The sequence below is a fragment of the Leopardus geoffroyi genome, chromosome B3 (assembly GCF_018350155.1).
Source record: "Leopardus geoffroyi isolate Oge1 chromosome B3, O.geoffroyi_Oge1_pat1.0, whole genome shotgun sequence".
NCBI lineage: Eukaryota > Metazoa > Chordata > Mammalia > Carnivora > Felidae > Leopardus > Leopardus geoffroyi.
Window position 1 is genome coordinate 69,204,917 of NC_059337.1, and position 20,613 is coordinate 69,225,529.

At 42.4% G+C, this 20,613-nt stretch overlaps 1 protein-coding gene across 19 annotated transcripts in view; it reads left to right on the top strand.

The window, feature by feature from the left end:
• Nucleotides 1–20,613, top strand: part of RYR3 (ryanodine receptor 3) — a 529,106-nt gene that overhangs the window by 297,597 nt on the left and 210,896 nt on the right. For all 19 annotated transcript variants that reach the window (XR_006704802.1, XR_006704801.1, XM_045450137.1 and 16 more), the window contains exons 19-21: nucleotides 2,991–3,183; nucleotides 14,274–14,490; nucleotides 20,173–20,277. Coding sequence is in view for 17 of the 19 variants with exons in the window: in XM_045450137.1 (XP_045306093.1) it covers nucleotides 2,991–3,183; nucleotides 14,274–14,490; nucleotides 20,173–20,277 (515 nt within the window). In the remaining 2 variants the exon portion in view is untranslated. The remainder of the gene's footprint in view (nucleotides 1–2,990; nucleotides 3,184–14,273; nucleotides 14,491–20,172; nucleotides 20,278–20,613) is intronic.

The window sequence follows — 20,613 nt, forward strand, 5'->3', positions numbered from 1 at the left end:
CTTGGCAACTATGGCATCTTAAGGGCTAAATAAAGCTTGGAACTCAGCTTCCGATGGCATCAAAGCACTGCTGTAGATGAAGAGTATCCCTCGTGAAAGCTGCTCTCTGTCTTTACTGGCTGAGGTTCTGGCCGGCAGGGAAGCCAACAGTGCACTTTGAGCAGCCAGGACGAGAGGGCGCTGGCATCACAATTCAACACTGTCAGTTTGTCCTAGTTTATGTGAGTCTCAGAACAGTAAAGGACCTTCTCATTTGTATTTTTAGCCAGCAAGGATCTGAATACCTTGAAAGTTAGTTGACCGGGGCGCCTGGGTGGCTCAGTTGGTTGGGCGTCCGACTTTGGCTTAGGTCATGATCTCGTGGTTCATGCGTTCAAGCCCTGTGTCAGGTTCTGTGCGGTCAGCTCAGAGACTGCAGCCTGCTTCAGATTCCATGTCTGTCTGTCTGTCTGTCTGTCTGTCTGTCTCTCTGTCTCTCTCTCTCTCTCTGTGCACCCTCCCCTACTCATGCTCGGTCTCTGTCTCTCTCAAAAATAAACATTGAAAAAAATAAAGCTAGTTGACCAACCGAGCGTTTCAGTGGCTTCTTGGTTTTCCCAAATTCACAGAAATCTCTTGGGATTTTTTTTTTCAAATGACTACAGTGATATTATCCAGAAGTTAAACTAAAGGAGAAAGAAACAACTGAAGCAGAAAAGATTGGTTTTTAATGGGAAAATAAGAAATACTGAGAATGAGACCGTTGTAGCAAGATTGGCTGAGTTTTAATATCATAGATTCCTTTCATAACAGACTTGATCATGATAAGGGAGAAAAGATAATTGAGACCTGGGATACCTCAACTCCATAAAAGGAACCAAGGGCCCTCGGTCTCCTCAGAGAAATTGGAAAGGTGTCAGACCTCTGCAGTCGTAGAATTTGGCTTAGATTGCTGTGTTTTAAAGGAACCTGTTCCTCATTCTCAGGAATGAAACAAGGTTACAAAAACCGAGTCTGGGGCTGTTTCAGGCTTATGTGCCTTGCGTACGTTATTTTGTGTCATTTCACCTGGTGTGGTGCAAACAGTCCAAGTTGTGTGTCCAGTCCGGCTGTGTTCTGCATCTACTCCCCAAGCTCCTATCCGTCCCCACACCTGCCGCACACAGGTAGGTCTCCTCCATCCTTCTGTATAAACTATTCTTCTGTAAGAAGTAGTCTTTCTTATATAGCGGATCTTTGACTCTTGTCCCATGCTCCTGGGCTGATTTGGCACCTTCCTGTATCTTAGAAGCATCACCTTGTGTACACCTTCATTCCACTAACTAGACTGAATTGTAATTCTTTATTTGAATGTTTATTTCCCACCAGATTATGGATTTATTAGGAGCAGGAACTGGGTCTTCAGTCCTTGATCCCCAGCCTGGTATCTGGTACCACGTAGAGCCTCGTTCACGTTTGTACAAGGGTGGGGGGAAATACAATATGGTTTTGTCAGTTGCCCACAATAACCAGAAGGGGATACTTAATAATATTTTTTTTTATTAAGGATAGTGTAGTAGTTTCACTATTTAAAAAAAATTTTTTTAATGTTTATTTATTTTTGAGAGAGACAGAGACAGTGACAGCTGGGGAGGGGCAGAGAGAGAGAGAGAGAGAGACACAGAATCCAAAACAGGCTCCAGGCTCTGAGCTGTCAGCATAGGGCCCAACGCGGGACTCAAACTCAAAAGCTCTGAGATCATGACCTGAACCAAAGTCGGCCGCTTAACCAACTGAGCCACCCAGGTGCCCCTCGCTATTTTAAAATCCACCACTTAATTTAGAACCTACTAGAATAGCATTAACCATTGGAAACATTAAATAATTCATAGCTGAGATTAGAAAGATTATATAGCATAGATGTGCATACAAAATTTATAAACAACTCACGTACCCATCATAAGGGGGTTTTTAATTACCTTGTGGCATATGATGAAGCCATTAAAATGCAGTTTCTAGTGAATATTCCATTATACAATCAAATATTTACAATACGATAGGTAGAGAAAAAGTCACAAAACCCACAAAATCCTAGTTTGGATGAAAAGTGTGTATGTGTGTGTGAAAGTGGAAGCATTTTTTATTGAGTTAAATTTTTTTCTTTGTTTATATTTTTGTATATAATGAACATTTATAATGAATATGTATTACTTCTGTCATCAAAAAATAAGATACATTTTTATAATTTTTGTTGCCTGAAAGTCCATTTTAATACCTAAATTCTGCCTCTTCATTGCTCTCTTGCCAATAGAATTGTAACCGTGGTAGGGAGATGGGTGAGGGAGTTAGGATAATTTACTTTTAGAACTTCCAGAATGAGATGGTGTGACACAAAAATCCTGAGAGGTGATTTTCTCATGACTGTAAGTTAGGTCAGGCAATGATAAATCATCCTATTAAAGATATACACAGTAATGACAAAAATCATCAACACAGTGTACAACTGACCCTTTGTTTCACTGCTTATATGAACTAATAGAATTCTTTAAAACAAGTAAACTATGCTGCATAGTTTAATGGCTGGATGACCTTGCTGTTACTCACTTTGATGGCTCCTGCGTCCAGTGCCAGAGTGGCCATATCTTTTACAGGAAATGGAAGAGAGCGAGATCTTTGGGCATCTGAGAGTAAACCCACGCGCACTCACACTGCAGGACCCACAACTAGCAAAGCAATCTGTTCGTTAATTCAGACACTGGGCCAGAATCTGAATGCACACTGAGGGGGTTGAATTCATGTTTGTTCTCATTCCTGGCAGTTTGAGTTTCCTCTGAGACTCCTCTTGTTTTGGGCTGCCCACTCACAAGCTCCGGAAATCATTTCTCACTGCTCCCCTCACACTGGGAAAGCCAAGTTGAATTGCAAATGCAGGAGCATATCCAGACCTCCTGTGTGCCATCATACCTCCCCACCTCCCACTGTGAGAGCCTTCTCTAGAGTCCCACAACGCCTTCTTGTTCTTTGTTCACCAGGCCGCATACCCAGAGCCGTGGCCTCCATCAACCAGCACCTCCTGAGATCAGACGACGTGGTAAGCTGTTGCCTCGACCTTGGGGTGCCCAGCATCTCTTTCCGCATCAACGGGCAGCCTGTGCAGGGGATGTTTGAGAACTTCAACACAGATGGGCTCTTCTTCCCTGTGGTGAGCTTCTCAGCAGGTGTCAAGTAAGTGATGGCTGTGATTTCATGGGGAGTGGCTGTTAGCCCACCTCCCCACCACTCGTGTGAGTCAGGGAGCAAGGGAGTGTCCCTCATGACTTCCACACCATAAGCCAGACTGCCCCCCCCCCGCTCCCCCTCCCCCACCAAAATGATGTTGAAAGCAGGAGAGCAATCCAGGATCACTGACTCCGTAGATAGTCATTGAATACCTACCTACCACCAAGGGTTTTGTAATGTCTTCAAATAAGAAGATGAATAACATCAATCTTATGTAGATCCTTGTTTTAATAATTGTTTTAAAAATTACATCCTCGTTATTAAAAATTTATAAGATATAGTGCTAAATAAAACAACGTCACAATCCCAACGTTTAACTATAATCTCTGCTATTAGTTTCAAGTCTTTTATTCTACACATTTTGGGAGCTTTTTTTTTTCTTTCTTTCTTTTTTTTTTTTTTTTTGGAGAGAGAACGTGAGCAGGAGAGAGGGGCAGAGAGAGAATCTTAAGCATGCTACATGCTCAGCATGGAGCCCAACGTGGGGCTTGATCCCACAACTTTGGGATTGTTACCTGAGCCAAAATCAAGAGCTGGACGCTCAACTGACTGTGTCACCCAGGCACCCCATGAGGCTTTGTTAATTGACATCACACTCAATATGAAGCTTTATGTCTTCATTATTTTCCATTCAGCCATACATAATGAGCCTTTTCCTGACTCCTTAAGTATCCTCCTCAAAAACAATTTTTATAGCCAGTCATTTGGTTGTCCCATAATATAGCCATTACTTTATTGTTAGACTTCTGTGCTAATTCCATTTTTATCTTTATAAATAAAATTATGATGGACATCCTTGAGCATAACTCTTTTGTCTGCGTATCTGTTAAGTTCTTCCTAGAAGTAGGTCAAAAGCTATGAAGTTTTTAAAGTCTAAATTTGTAGGGGTGCCTGGGTGGCTCAGTCAATTAAGCGTCTAACTTCGGCTCAGGTCATGATCTCATGGCTCATGAGTTCAGGCCCGGCATCAGGCTCCCTGCTGTCAGCTCAGAACCTAGACCCTACTTTGGATTCTGTGTCTCCCTCTCTCTCTGCCCCTACCCCACTCATACTCTGTCTCTCTCAAAAATAAACATTAAAAAATAATAAATGTATAATCACATAGCCAAGTAGATTTTCAGGAAGATTGTATGGAACAGTTCAGAAATAATTAACAACAATTTTGGAATCTCAAAAGTTCTGAAACCCATGAATTTTTTCATAACTCATTTCACCACAGAGTCTGACCTAAACTCATTTTGTTGTCAAAACTGTCATCAACAGAAATGAGGTTGCTTTTAATCTTTCATTTATTCCTCTTCTTTTGAATATTTACAAACTTAACTGCAGAAATATTAATGTGTTTGATTAAGGGGTACAGCCCTTCACCTGTCTAGAGGTTGTATTTAATACATAATATGTATACTTTCTTTAAAATCTAAAGAATTCTGAAGTCTGAAACACAACTCCAGATTTCAGATAAAGGATTTGGGCCTTGTAGTATCATTTAAAGCAACATATGGGAATGCCCAACTGATTGAGTCTTCATTAACTTTTACTGTTATGGGTTATTTTTAATCTTTGCTAATTTGAGAAAATTGTAACTTAAAGTTTTAATTTTCTATTTGATTACTTGTGTGGTTAAGCATTTTTAATGCTTACTGTTCTTAGATAGTATTTCAACCCAATATTTTTTATGTTCTTTGCTTATCTGGTATGAATTTCAATGTTTTGTATGTTAAGACTATTTAAAATACTGCCTTATTGGTTTCAAATCTTTTTTCCCAGTTTACGATTTACATTTTCACACTTAGCTTTATTTTCCTGTTGTTTCTTTGTTTTTCCCTTTTACAAAAATAATGTAAATCAAGGAAATAACCAAGAACCCAAAATTGGACAACCTGGAGACAACCCTATTACCTTTTTATTCATACATCCGAATATTTTTACACTAAATTGGATTTATGCTGTACAAGCTGTTTTCTACATACTATGGCTAACTAGTGTGTTTGTTGCTCTGCCCCTTTCCTTATACCAGTTGGATGCTGTATTAATTATTTTAGCCTGACAATATATTTTAATGTCAAGACAAGACAGACCCCATTAATTTAATGTCAAGACAAGACCCCATTGTGACTCTTCTTCCCCAAGATTTTCTTAATCATTCTCGATCCCTGCTTATTAAAGAGATTACAATAGAATGAGTGGAAAACTAGAATCAACACAGTTAGAATCAAACTGGTTTCCATTGAAGCCCTTGGAAAGGGCCATAAAAGGAGGGGAGTTGTAGAGAGCAGACACTTAGAGCTTGGACCACAAAGATGCCATCTCAGAGCTGCGAGCATCTGAGGGATGGATTTCCAAAGTGATAGCACTGTGATAGTCCTCAGCACCTCAGGTAGACTGATAAAGCAAGACATGTTGATATATTTTTCTAATGGATGAAATTTCAGTTCTGTTTCAGTTAAATAATTTAAAAATAAAGAATTATCCTTTGGAAATGATATTGAACCTTGGGAATTTGACACAGATATGCAAATACACATAGTATATATACACATATATAGATATGCAACATACACATAAGCTAATGTATGTTTGCACACATAGTGATACAGTATACAGTACATATACATATTTATAAACATGTTGATGTCGATGGATATAATAAATTTAAATTAAACATTATCATTGTTTGAGATTCTTGTAACAAAAGGAGAACAATGATAGTAAAACCTTACTAGGGCTGCAAACCTACTCAGTACTGTTGCAAGCCAACGAATCTTCTGTCTACCCCAGGGACTGTATTCTAGAGTTGTGAGTTCTTTATCTGTGTTTCTGTCTGCTGAGGACATACCCATTAGAATTTCATTCCAGTTCTCCAGTTTTAAGCGTGGCATAACATCCCATTCTTCGCTGATATCCATAAGAAGCATTTAGAAAACCAGGAACATTATTGCAAGACAGAGACACTGTAAGCCCAAAGAGAACTGATTGGAACAGAGACCCCTGGCAGTCGGGGGAGAACCAGCACATGTTCCACTGTACATCCTCCCCACTTGATTGCCCAGGAAGAAAGAGAATGAGCAGAAATCTGCATATGATGTAACAGCGTTTGGGTCATCCACCTGTTGACTCAGTACCTTCTTCAGAGAAACAAGATCACTCTGAGCAGTCACTTCTCAGGACCACACTGGCCTAGGTAGCTAATGGCCTTGGTCACCCAGCATCACTGCCCTTCCCTTCTCTGTTGGTTTTGACCACATCCCACTTGCTGGGTTTTACTTATTTTCAAGGCAAGTACACCTACTTCTCAAGCATCTCATCTGAGACAAGGGCTTAGCTAGAAGTCAGATCTCTGGAGAAAAGGACCTTTTTTAGTGTGCCGGCTTAATGGTATCTAAGTAGTTTGTGTTTAGAGATCAGTACATCCAATCTTGTATGTTGCCTAATGGTTTTTAATCATGAACTCATCCATCCAGTCTCCTTCAGAGAAATGAGATAGGATTTTTAAGTATGTGATTTTATTTATTTTTATTTTTTTTTTTTTTTTGGTGAGGACTTAAACTGAAATCTCTTAGCAAAGAACTGCAGCTGGCAGGTAAAGAAATGGGCGACTCCACCATATCCACATGTAGAAGATGCTTCTAGCATCTCCTGTCTGGGACAGCAGGGCATGCAGCCTTCTGAGTGCCCAGGAAAAAGAGAAACAAAGTTCCAGGATAGGAAAAATGAGTTGTCTAACCCATTTATAAGGCACAAAACTGGTAAGAGAATTTAAGAAACTGAAGGGTCCAGATGTGTTGATTTGAAAAGTTGTTACCTTAGCTATGAGAGCCTCTTGCTTAAAGCACCTGAATTAGTGGTAAGCTAATGAGTGGGACTTGATGTCTTTCAGGCCTCCTTTCTCTCAGGAAAATGTCACCTCTGACATATTCCTGTCTTTGGTTCTCAGAACATAATATGATCTGAGGAGAGATGGAATTGCCTGCACATTTGGGAAATACATTTTACTGAAGTACATACAGCCCCTTATATGATGTCTTCAGTCGTTCCCAGTGCTGGTCTTGTGTTGAAGAGTAGCCAATGGACTGATGTTTATTTGTGAGCAAAGAGGATCAGTAGACCAGTACTTACTCTTACATCAACTGGTAAACTATGATTTGGTGCTGAAACCCAGAAGTCTCTCTATACTACTTTCACTCAGCTGTGCAGAAAGCGAGAGAGAAAGCAAGATGTTAATTCCAAGTTAATTAAATATGAGTTAATCTCACTGAAATATGTTGAATAACACAGTTGATCAGGCAACTGAGTCCTCTGGTCCTCGGTCCCGTGCCAAGTTCCATCGTGAGTGGTCAAGGTGAGGAAGGCAGAACAGAAATGCTGAGACCCTCTGAAAGCAGTGCTACATGTTGAAGGATCATACTCCTCCCCACAGTGTAACTTCAAAAACTACAAGAACAAAACTTTATTTCTCCTATAAAATATATGTGTGTGTGTGTGTGTATTTATGACAATTGAAAAGAAATTACTATTTTCACCAATATAGTAAGTAGAATACTTGCTTGGTTGTATTGTGTCTCTTCCAGCAGGGTACAAGATTATGCCATTCTAGAAAGAGGTCCTTCTCCTGTCATAGAAGCATTCAGAATTGTCTCTCGTGTTTATTTTCAACTTTGGTGTGGCTTCGAAATTCGATTTCTCTTTTACAGCCCCATTTCCTCCTATTCACTGGTCTTTACTGAGGTCACAGTCATGAATTTGTGACCCCATAATTGTTTGTATAGTTACAAACTATGTTGTTAATAACACCTGATTAAGATGTCCCTGTAAGCAGTCACTGAAGAGCAAAAAATCTTTTTCAATTAGATTTATCCACAGCGAAGTCAAAGGCAGCATGAGTAATTACTAACAAAATCCACAGATCAATACGTGCTCTCTTTTCTAACTATTATGAATGTGCCTCCTTAGGTTTCTTCTCCGTGGGGTTTGTGTGTGGATACTATCCATGCAGTAGGCCCTTAGTGTGACAGCACAGTTTGTTATAGGACAGAATTTAGGATGAGGCATGTGTACCTTGGAGACCACCCAAAAGGTTGAGTTACTTAAATGCCAGCAAGCCCTCATTAAAAGGCAGTCTCACCCTGCAATATGGCGTCATGGCGTGAAGCACGTGGAGAACATGACGCGGAAGCCACGATGTATAGTGAAACGTATAGTGATATAGTGATTTGGGTGATACTTTTTGTTTCTCAGAAAATGGATGAGTTCATCGCTGTAGTAGAATATGTTTTATAGACATAGTTAAATTTCCCAGAGATCTATTTTAACGGTCTGACATAGCTCTGTTACCGGCCCTTGCTAATTTATAAAAGCAACAATATCCAAAGGTGGTTGGTATTTGTGGTTGCTGTTTGTTTTCTGTTGGTATCCACCAGCCTTGGCTAAAATTCAGGTAACCAACAGCTTAGCTATTTCCAGCTTGCTGTGGTCAATGCTGTGGAAATTATTACTGAGATAAATATACTTCTGTGGAGAACATGATGATTGCCCTGGGCTTTCATCAAACACTGGCCAGAAGGAAAGATGAATGTGGGAACATACATAACTCAGATTGTTTTCCCGTCTTAGCGAGACGATGCGGTTATGAATCACGACTTACGAGTTGAATTCAGGTCAGCCAAAGCTCATTAATTCTTTGTCCTCTTAACCACAGCCTGTCTCCTTTTCTTCTTTGGAACACCTTCCCCGCTGTCTGGGAGAGCTTCACTAGCAGATGAGAGTAATGAGATATTCAGGAAGAGAGACTCAAGTGACGTCACACGTTTGCTAGTAAGCCATGGATAAGGAAACCTAGTCATCCTTCTGGAGCATAACAAAGCCGTGTCTTGATTTTTGCTGTGTTGTTTTTATTTGTGGATCCGTCTTTCGAATCTGGGAACTTGTAATAGGTAGTCTGGTCCCTTCTGCAAATGGGAAAGCCACAATGTCTAAATCTCAAAAGGCTGAATTGAAAATGCTAGCAGGGATTTTTCAATAAAATTTTCTCTGTTTTCAAAATCAGTCAAGTAGATAAAAAATTCCCCCACATCTCCCAAAAATCTCAGTACTCCCTGGAGACTCTTATGGAAGCTTTTGCTCATCTCGGAGGCCGAAGAATCTAAGGACCCACTTACTCTAATCACTTTAGGAGGAAAACCACCCTTAAGAGCTGATGGAATGTCCTGAGTTCTAGGAAGAATTCCAGAAGATAACAGGTGCTTTAGTGGAAGAGATTAAATTAAGTTGATTTGAAAATCCATTAATGTAGAGAAAAATCCAAGGATCAAGAAGAATGAATCTGAATGAACTCAATTCTCAAATTACCTTTTTATTTTTAAATTTAACATTTTCTGAGGCTGGGAGATGCAGTGGAACCCAAGAAGCAGGGAAGAAGAACACCTAGAGAAGAGAGATTTACATCCTAATTGGAAAAAGGATTTAAATGATAAACCTTCAGCACCAGATGCCAGATTTATGAAAAGAAATAGACTAGTTATTTGTCACTTTGTTGTTTTCTTGCTACCCTCTACATCCATGCTCTGGACTTGTGGCCCTGGATAAGCCCTTCTGCCTGTTCTGTAACCTTTATTGCCCCTTTTAAGAATAAGAACAGGCTTCTCGGCCATATGAAAATCCCATCTATTTGGCTAGAAGGTAACTCAGATTTGTACGGAGTTGACGTTTGAGGCCTTTGTGGTCTCCTTGGAGCCTCAGGCTGGAGCATCTCGAAGCATCTCGCTGCAGTTCTTTTTACACAGGCTTCACCACCTGTGCTGGCTGCTTCCTTCTGGCTGACCCCAAGCCCTACTCTACATATGTTTCCCTCCCCGCACACGGGGCCTCCCACCTCCCCTGCTCACCTCCTTTCTGATCTCTGATCAGTGATTTGCCTCTCGGGGCATACTTCCTTTTGAGATGGCTGACAGCTGACTCATTGTGGAGTCTGTCTGGCCTTCCAGGAACACAGTCCTTGGCCCCGCTCTGAGCAGAAGGGAGCTCTTTCCCTTGAGGTCAACTCTCGCTCGCTCACTCTCCCGCTCGTGCTCTCTCTCTCTCTCTGTCTCCCTCTCTGCCTGTCACCGGGCAAACATGTCCCTCACTGGATTCCAGGGGGACACTTGAAAGCTTCTGAATAGTTCTTAAAGCACTCTTCATTTGACTTCAGATAGGAGAGAACTCCCTGCCTTTTCTCCCTGACAGTTCTCTCCAAATGAATTCTTTACCTTTCTTATCAGGGTGCAGGCACCTGGTAGACTACAGCTGCATTTGTTTCATAACTTTTTGGATGGATTTTCGTAGCGGATCCAGCATCTCACTTCAGGGTGTGAAAATACTGGCATCCTCTGATTTATCTGCCTTTGGGACCTCTGCTAAAACTCTAAGAGGGGGAATCCCATTTTAATATCTTCAGATAATTAAAGTGGGTTGCAGGCATTTCTTTTGATTATCCCCTTCAAGCCTGCATTTTATCTCTGGGTATTTCCTTTGACGTGGTCAGTCTGGATCTCGCGGAGAGAGGTATGAGGAGGACCACCACTGTTAGTGCTCGTTTGTTGGAGCCCTTCCCAGGCACTGCGGGTAGCGAGGGAAGGAGCCACGGACCGCGGGTGTACCTGGCACAGGTCTTGTCCAGTCCCTGCTGGAGAGCAGGGCTTCTGTCTGGCAAGTCTTTGGAAGCAACCCAGGACCACTCCTTCCACCCACTGATGACAGTGGAAATGACGTTTGGAGACAAATGCTTCAGTGAACAGTACACAATAATTTCTGGTTATGTACATTTTTCCTTTTACAGTTTTTGTGGCCATCAGAGGAGATGAGATGAAGATTTATAACCAAATTATTCTCTTTTTAATAACAGAATATAAAACCAGAAATGATGGTTTTCCTTATGTTCTCTGTGCTTTCTTGATTTGCTCTCTATCCAGAAGATGATGGCAGATTTTAAAGTGTAAGAGAAATTTTAACACTAAACAGAGCTGGCAAGACAGCTCATGAATAATTAAGTCCAGCCAGAAGACCTCATAGGAGATCATTTACTTGTTCTTGGAATCTATTCACTAGTGAGTAACAAAGAATACTCATACCCTTGCTGTACAAGCTCCTGGGCATTCAGCTTCTCACAGGAAGGATGCTCAAGGAGAAGAGGGAGGCAAAAAAAAAAAAAAAAAAAAAATGTCCTACACTCTCTTTTTTGCTCAAAAAACTCTAGTTCTATCCCACAGTTTCAATATGTCAGTAACACAATCTGCTGTGTTTCAGTTGAATCGGGAAGTTCTCAACCGATAATTTCAAGGCTTAGTCATTATTTCCTGAAGGTTCACTAAATTAGTAACATTTCAGGCTAATGACTCAATTTTGTCTTAATGTCATCGTTCATATTCTTAATACACATATAGCATGCCCCGTTACGTAACATTTAATGTAGGAACGTCCACAAGGGACAATTGTGGTTCTAATTCTATATCATTGTTTAGTACTTGAAAATGGGAAAGTGGGAGATGTCCTATGATTTCTATAATTAATTTTAAAACAGCATTGTTTAAAATGCTATTTGGATAAAGAATTTGTTTGTATTGGGAAGGAAAAAAAAAACTTTAATGTCTCCCACTTGGAAAGAGTTTTATTTTCCAGTTTCATAATTAGGCTATTTCCACAGTCATGATTACTCAGCCAACACTGAGACTCTCTTGCAAGGCTGCCCTACCAGAACATTCTAGTTAAAGAAAGTGAGGCCTGGTGGAGAGTCTTGCTGTGAGGGCTTTGCTAGGTCATAACCCTTCGCCACATATCTCAGCCCCCTGCAAACATGCCCTCACTCCCTCAGCAGTCCCTAACTATCCTCTTTCCAAGACAAAAATGGGATCTGGCTTTTGCTTTCCGTTTTGTCCATCATCACATTGGCTCAACCGATTATCCTCACCTCCCACCATCACTAGTTGCCTCCAAATACTCGCTAAATGGTCTGCTAACCTGTCCACATACAGCAGCTAGAAGAGTCTTGTATTTCTTCTTAAAGTCTTTCAGAAGCTTCCTGCCTGGAATACAATCTCATCTTCTTGCCATGACTCACAGACCCTACCTGATCTAGCACCGCACCCTCCCACCTCACTTCATGCCCCTTGGGCTCTGCACCCAAGCTCTTTCCTGCCTCAGGACCTTGGCACATGTTATGCCTCTGCCTAGAATGCTCTTCCAGATTTTAAACTCCTTAGCTCCTCTTTAGTCCACAGGGTTAACTCATGTTTCTTCCTCAGAGAGGCCTTCCTTGACTGCAGTCTAGGAGCCTCCCCTCTTTCCTGAGTTATTTCACATCGCCCTCTTTATTCCTTCCTCAATATCTCCCAATCAGTAATTATGACTGTTTTTCTAGTTGGATCCCTGTTCTGTGACACCAGGGGCACTGTAGTCTTTGTTCGTTGCCGAGTCTCCAGTGCAAAGAACAGCAAGTCATATGGGTTCGATCACTCGTTGTTAAATGGAGGGAAGAGGGTGTGAGGGTTGCATGCAGAGGCTATGTGTATATACTGATTTTTCCTGTGTGATATTAGTGTTGACCCTGCAGGGCTACATATCTTTTCATGTTTTATTTTATTTTTTTATTTTTTTTAACATTTTATTTATTTTTCAGACAGGGAGAGACAGAGCACGAACAGGGAAGGGTCAGAGAGAGGGCGACACAGAATCTGAAACAGGCTCCAGGCTCTGAGCTGTCAGCACAGAGCCCGACGCAAGGCTCGAACTCACGGACCACGAGATCATGACCTGAGCCGAAGTCGGCCGCTTAACCGACTGAGCCACCCAGGCGCCCCATCATGTTTTAATTACTTAAAACTGTGGTCATATTTTCTCATTAAGTTGATCTGCAAAAGCTCTCTTTCTTGTTACAAACCTAGGAGAATATAAAGTATTGTTTTGAAATAGTTCGCTTTCACCCTCTCCTCCTTGCAGGGAAAGCTTTGGGGTGTACCTATAACCCTAACCGAACCTATATATACATAAGGCTAAAATGCAGCCAGATGCTGAATTAACATTGAAAGACTTCAGTATACTGGAAATTTAGTGCCTGCATCACTGTGAGCCCCCAAGTGTCTCTCTCCCTTCTGGGAGGTCTCTGTAGGCACTGCTGCAGTGGACTAGAGTGTCAGGCCTGGATGCCAGCAGGGTGGTGGTGCCCCTGAGAAAGGCACTGGTACCCTAGTGCGCAAACACTTCATACCTATTTGGCTGCCTATGGCTATGACCGCCTGCTGTTGCTTCTTCAGAGTCGCCCTCGTATGGCTATTTAGGGGAACTGCAGCCTCTGCAAGGTATCACTTGGCATATATAGCATTTGTAATTAATATCCTGGTATTCATCTTTTGCCTGCATCTTAAAAATTGATGTGTGAGTGATGTCCCTCAAGTAAAAAGATTTGAAGTCCTCATGCTGTAGTTTTAACATGATCTTGTCAGAGAATAATGTCCTTCTCCTCATCACTGCTACTCTTTTCAATAGTCTAGTAATATTTAATGATGATTTGTCTACTAGGTTAAAGAAAAACATGATTATTTTAGAGAGTACATGAGCAGGGGACAGGAGCAGAGAGAGAGCAAGAAAGAGATAGAATCTTCAGCAGACTCCATACTCAGCTCAGTTTGGAGCCTGATGTAGGGCTCAGACCCATGACTGCAAGATCGTGACCTGAGCTGAAATCAAGAGTTGGATGCTTAACCAACTGAGCCACTCAGGCACCCCAGGAAAAACATTATTTTTAAAGTCTAATGATATTTATGTATGAATTAACTTTTTTAAGAACTTAGCTGACATGGGTCACCTGAGGATCATAGACTGAGAGTTTTCCCCAATGCTTTATTGCATACTTCAGGATTTTCGTTGTACTGAATCGGAGTTCAGGCACTTTCCCACAAAATAATTGCTGGGGGCGGGGGACGGGTAGTTTATCTTGAATGTTCTCTTATCGAGGCTGGGATTTCTCTTTTTGACCTCTGTCTTCCTGGTCTTTCCAAATGGTACAGAGTACGTTTCCTGATGGGTGGACGTCATGGAGAATTTAAGTTCCTGCCTCCCTCTGGCTATGCCCCTTGCTACGAAGCCTTACTGCCAAAAGAAAAGATGAGATTGGAGCCTGTCAAAGAATATAAACGCGATGCTGAAGGAGTTAGAGATCTGTTGGGTACCACCCAGTTCCTCTCTCAAGCCTCTTTCATCCCATGCCCCATAGACACCAGTCAGGTAGGTTCGAGCAGGCAACCCAGGTAGATGAAATCCTAGGGCTAAATCCTTCTCCCTATGTTGTCTCTGAACCATTCCTGTCATGCATTCAGTATTATCATCATGTGATGTGAACAACTGTTGTTTTTCATGTTTCCACCATATGCATACATTGAGCTCTTTCAGGATTTCCCACAAGTTGATCACTTGCTACATGCAAGGCCCTGTGAGGTACAGGTGCAAATATGCAGTATTCTCTGGGAATTCACAACCCACTTAAGGAGGGTACCTCCTTTACCTTAAGGAGGTAAAAAGCAAATGTGCTATTTTTTAAGCCTGAATGTAATAAATGCAAAACGAACAGTATGCACAAGTAAGTGCTAGAGACACCTGTTAGGCTAGAATATTTCTAGAAGTCTAGTTAGTGAGGCTAGAATTCCACCAGGGCCTTTATTAAGCTTAAATGGGGAGGGATGCAGAGGTGAAGTAAAGGGAATAGGGTAAGGGTCTAGAAGTAGAAACACAAAGTAGGGACAGGTGGAGAGTTACCCTACGACCCAGCAATTGCACTACTAGATATTTACCCAAAGGATGCCAAAATGCTAATTCAAAGGGGTACATGCACCCTGATGTTGATAGCAGCATTGTCTGTAAGAGCCAAATTATGGGACATTACTCAGCCATAAAAATAATGAAATCTTGCCATTTGGACGGCTGGATGGAGCTAGAGAGTATTATGCTAAGGTAAATAAGTCAGAGAAAGACAAATACCGTATGATCTTCCTCATACATGGAAATGAAGAAAACAAATGAGTGAAGGGGGAAAAAGAAAAAGGCAAACCAAGAACCAAATTCTTAACTACATAGAACCGACTGATGGTCACCAGAGGAGAGGTGGTTGCAAGCATGGGTTAAATAGGTAATGGGGATTAAGGCTTACACTTGGGGTGAGCACCAGGTGTTGTATGGAAGGGTTGAATCATTGTATTGTACACCTGAAACTAATATTATGCTGTTAACTGGAATTTAAACTTCAAAACAACAGAGGTGGTGATAAATATTCTCTTGTGGCTGGATACTTGGAGGAGGCGGAGTGTGTAGGAGAAGAGTTGGAGATAAAACTGAAAGAAATGAGGTGGTATATATGAGGGGAAGGTGCTGATAAACGGACATTTTCTTTGCCTTTCCAGGGCCTCTTTTGAGAGGGACACACTCACAAGCTTATGACACGGGGCATAAACAACAGCTTTGAGTATTTCCTCCACACTGGTGCTATTCAAATCACTATTCTCATTGTTAGGGAAAAATAAATGCGATGGGGTCTTGTCTCTGAAGCACAAGGGGTTAGTAGTTTTTGGAAATATAGCTCTTTTGACCTGTAGAAGGTCTCCAGCATGTTATTTTCCCATAATATTCATGTGACCCTATTACATTCAGCTATGCGCACATGTTCGTGAATTTGCTTCTTACCTCCTGCAGCAAATTCCCATGTGTGAATTCCCATAAAAATTATTGTAAAGCAGCATTTCTCTGCCTGCTTCACAGAGCCTGGTGCGGCACCTTGAAATTAGTTGGCGTTGAGAAGGTTGATGGGAAACTGGGGAGGAGTTTGTGAGCCAGAGATGATCCTAGAAATCAGATCCTCTGGTTCCTATGTAATCTAGATACGAAGCCTGAGAGCCAAAGAATGAAACTAGCTTTTGCATGGATGCAAGGCCACTAGGGCCCTAGTGAGGAAAGAGCATGAACGTGGCACCTACTTGTTTGTGCCACCCCTCACTAAATAATCAGAGATGTGTGGTAGGAAGGGCTTCCTGGAAGAAGTGGGCCTCAAAAAAAGGGGGGGGGTGTTTTGATGAGGGTGGGAAGGAGGGCTTGACCAAAGAGTGGAAAGAGTGTCTAAACGTGCAGAACTGAAGATTTGAAAATTGAAGATCGCAGGCAAATCAACAGGCCAGAAAAACCTTTGATGTCAGGACCCAAAATTGAATTTGTATGGACCTTGGAACTAGGGACTTGTTCCCAGGAAATCAAATCATAGGGAAGTTCTCTTTGGAAAGGTACAATTTATTATCTCGAAGGAGACCTTATAATTTTTTAGAACCTACTATTCTGTGAAATTATTATCAAAGGAGAAGTTAAACATATATATGGATAGTCAACTCCATTTTCCCTGGAGCATGGTAACCAGTTTGTAGACCAAATATTGCTGACTGGAGCCCTGTCCTTAGGCACTAACAGTACCCAGGGCTTGAAGCACCCCAGCCCCTGGCTGAACACAGGCAAAAAGGAGTCAACTCCAGGCAGCCCAGCCCCAGACACCCTAAGGCAGTTAGCAAGCCAGCATTACTCTGCCCCAGGTAGTAACCAATTGAGGTCACTGAAACTATGATTTGGGGTACTTGTGGAGGCCTTGTTCCACACTGTCTCCCACATTGGTTCCTCCCACATGGAAATCCCTTTGCAGTCCATGATCTCCTAAGGAAAACCTAGTTTAAACAGATTCTCTGTGTTTACCAACAAAGCCCAAATACAGTTATAATTTGCTGGCTAATAATTTTCCCCATTTTGTTCCTTATTGAAACATCATGCCACTTATTAATGTTGCCCTTTTGATAATTGCATTAAGTTGATTTTTAATGGCTTTAGTTGAAAGCCAAATAGTGATTATAACACATAGTTTATTTATTTATTTTTTTTAAATTTTTTTTTCAACGTTTATTTATTTTTGGGACAGAGAGAGACAGAGCATGAACGGGGGAGGGGCAGAGAGAGAGGGAGACACAGAATCGGAAACAGGCTCCAGGCTCTGAGTCATCAGCCCAGAGCCTGACGCGGGGCTCGAACTCACGGACCGCGAGATCGTGACCTGGCTGAAGTCGGACGCTTAACCGACTGCGCCACCCAGGCGCCCCTATAACACATAGTTTAAATATGTTACTGCAATTTTCCTCCATGATCTCATATACATCACTTACACGTTTTTGTTTTTTTTTTACCAAAAGCAATTTTTATCCAGAAGCTACCGTGCCTCAAAAGAAAAACAAAATCAGGATTTTTGTAAATAGTGGAAATGCTAATAACCATTGTCATAGAGGGGGCATTGCAAGGGCCAGGCAGGTGATACAGAAGTGAAGTATGTCAAGTGCACAAGCCCTCAGAAACTGCTTCTCAGCTCCAGCTGATGGTTACCAGGCAAAAGTGTGGGTCCAGTGTTTGTGATCTTCCAAGCAAACTAGATATCTGAATTTTTATATGAAATCTCCCATTGCTTAAAAGTTGTCAATGGATAAACGTGGGAATAAGACCTATTATTGTTATTGCTGCAGAAGCAGTAATAGTAAATTTTAAAACATAGGAGGAAGGAAAGGAGAAAAAACTTGGGCCCCCAGTGTATGACCTTTGTGGAGAGATATGAGCAAAGTGCCAGGAAAACATGGAGAAACTCTCCATGAAGGTAATTGGGGAAGACTTCCCAAAGGTGGGACGTTTGAGCTAAATTGAGAAGGATGGATATTGAGGGTGTTGGGATTAAAACCAGAGCTGGGCAGCAGTTAAAGCAGTAAAAACAGATTTTAGTTAAGAGCTGCATAAATAGGGGAAGAGGATCTCCAGTGTAGATCTGGGCTCGGTTCTGAATACAACAAGAACAACCAGGGCTTTAGAGCCAAGGAGAGCAAGATGGGGAGGTGGTGAGAGCCAATGGAAGAGAAATTACTAAGAGAAGCATCAGCGGTTGGGATGGATTCTTATTAAACTGACCTCCCGGGATTCTGTCTGTAGGCAGGCCAGAGTGATCTGATATCACCTGGAGGATGGTGAGGGAGAAGGAAATTCCATCAGACAAGGAAGTAGGTGGAGGGCTGTTCCATTATCAAGGGTGGTGGATTCTCACCAAAATGATTTAGCAGGATACTTTCTCCAACTGGGGTCTTGAGACCAAGGCCCAAGGATAGAGCCTAGCTGGAAAAAGGGCTCAGAGACCCCCATCTGGAGCCTGGTCTAGGAGAATGTCTTTGTCATCTGCTCTGTGGTGTAGAGGGGTGTGTGTGTGTGCGCGCGCGCGCACATTTTATGTGTATCATTGGGGAAATTGATAAAGGTGAAGACTGCATATGCAAAGACACAACTGTGAAACAGTGTGATCTTTTGCAGTAATTCCAAAGGTTGGCAAGGATGTGTTTGTGAGGACATGGTGGAAAAACTGAAGGAGGACACTCAATACTTGGTTAACACATCTAGTCTGTGTCTTAGGAGTTCAAGGAACACTTGCAGACACCCAGGAAGTGTTTTGACGTGATTTTATTGTTGTAGACTCTTCACTCTGGTCACAATGCGGAGGGTAGATTGGTCAGGAGTTGGGGGGACCAAACTGTGAGGGTCTTGCAATGGTCCAAAGAGAAAATAATGAGGTTGAGTGATTAGAGGTGGGAGCCTTTCAAAAAGATGCTTCAAAAATGAACATGATCAGAGGCATTTGTGTGGCTCAGTCAGCTAAGCGTCCTACTCTTGATTTCAGCTCAGGTCTTGATCTTCAGGGTCATGAGTTCACACCCTACATTGGGCTCCATGCTGGGTGTGAAAACTACATTAAAAAAAATGAACATGATTGATTTTGTGATTGATCTAATGGGGCTGGGGGTCCAAGTAATACCCCAGAGAGAAGACACTAGGATGACTTCTAGACTCGAAGCAATGGTGGACCACTGAACAAAAAGAGAAAAACAGAAAGAGAAAAGGTTTTGAAGGAAAGAAATGATTTCGGTTTTGTTTTTTTTATTTTTTTTCTAATGTTTATTTATTTTTGAGACAGAGAGAGACAGAGTATGAATGGGGGAGGGGCAGAGAGAGGGAGACACAGAATCTGAAACAGGCTCCAGCCTCTGAGCTGTGAGCACAGAGCCCGACGCGGGGCTCAAACTCACGGACCGCGAGATCATGACCTGAGCTGAAGCCGGCCGCTCAACTGACTGAGCCACCCAGGCGCCCCAGAAATGATTTCAGTTTTGAATGGTATATTGGGTTTGCTTACTGGGAAAATCCTGCAGGCAGCTGGAACTGTAAGTCTGAACTTCAGGAGAGACCATGGCTGGAGACATACGCACTTAAGAGTGATCATCTGGGGCGCCTGGGTGGCGCAGTCGGTTAAGCGACCGACTTCAGCCAGGTCACGATCTCGCAGTCCGTGAGTTCGAGCCCCGCGTCAGGCTCTGGGCTGATGGCTCAGAGCCTGGAGCCTGTTTCCGATTCTGTGTCTCCCTCTCTCTCTGCCCCTCCCCCGTTCATGCTCTGTCTCTCTCTGTCCCAAAAATAAAATAAAAAAACGTTGGGGAAAAAAAAAAAAAAAGAGTGATCATCTGTGGCTGGGTGTGATCTCCCAAGGAAAGAGCATAGAGAGAGGGGAGGTGAGGCCCAGGGAAGCATTCACATATCAAGAACACACAACACAAATATCTCCAAAGAAGACTGAGAAGGGATGGACAAAGGAAGCCCAGAGAGGAAGGAATCTCTGGAAGCATCTGGGTCAAGCAGAGTGGTTTGGAATCGTACAGCCTCTCTTGGGAAGGAGCCTCTGCAAGCAGCCTCTCCTGGGGGACGTGTAGGGAATTCAACTGCGGCACCTCATCCACATAGATTTTATGTTAGATTTCAGTACAGCCGGTTCGTATACTGCTGATTTCACACTTGTTCCTTTTCCTTTAGGTGGTTTTGCCACCTCACCTAGAGAAGATCCGAGACAGGCTGGCTGAAAACATCCACGAACTTTGGGGAATGAATAAAATAGAGCTTGGCTGGACTTTTGGCAAGGTATGCATTCCAGGGGCCAAGCTGGGGAGGGTTCTTGAAAGACTCGAATGAGGAAGGGAACCACATGAGCCCAACCTTGCTCCTTCTTACCGCCTTCTGTGTAGCTTTTGCTCTAAGCTTTACTCAGTTATCTAAGTGCAGTCAAGGGTGTGGGGGAGGCCAGCTCTGAGAAGACAGAACTGGGGGTTCACTTCCCTTCTTACTTGAAAATGGCTTCCTTCATTCGGGGAATATCAGGCACTGTCAGGTGCCTCCTTCAGAACCCTCACATCCCCTTTTCCTCTTCAGAAAAAAGCTGTCCTCTCTTCATGGTGTGGGGGGGGGGGGTGAAAAGAG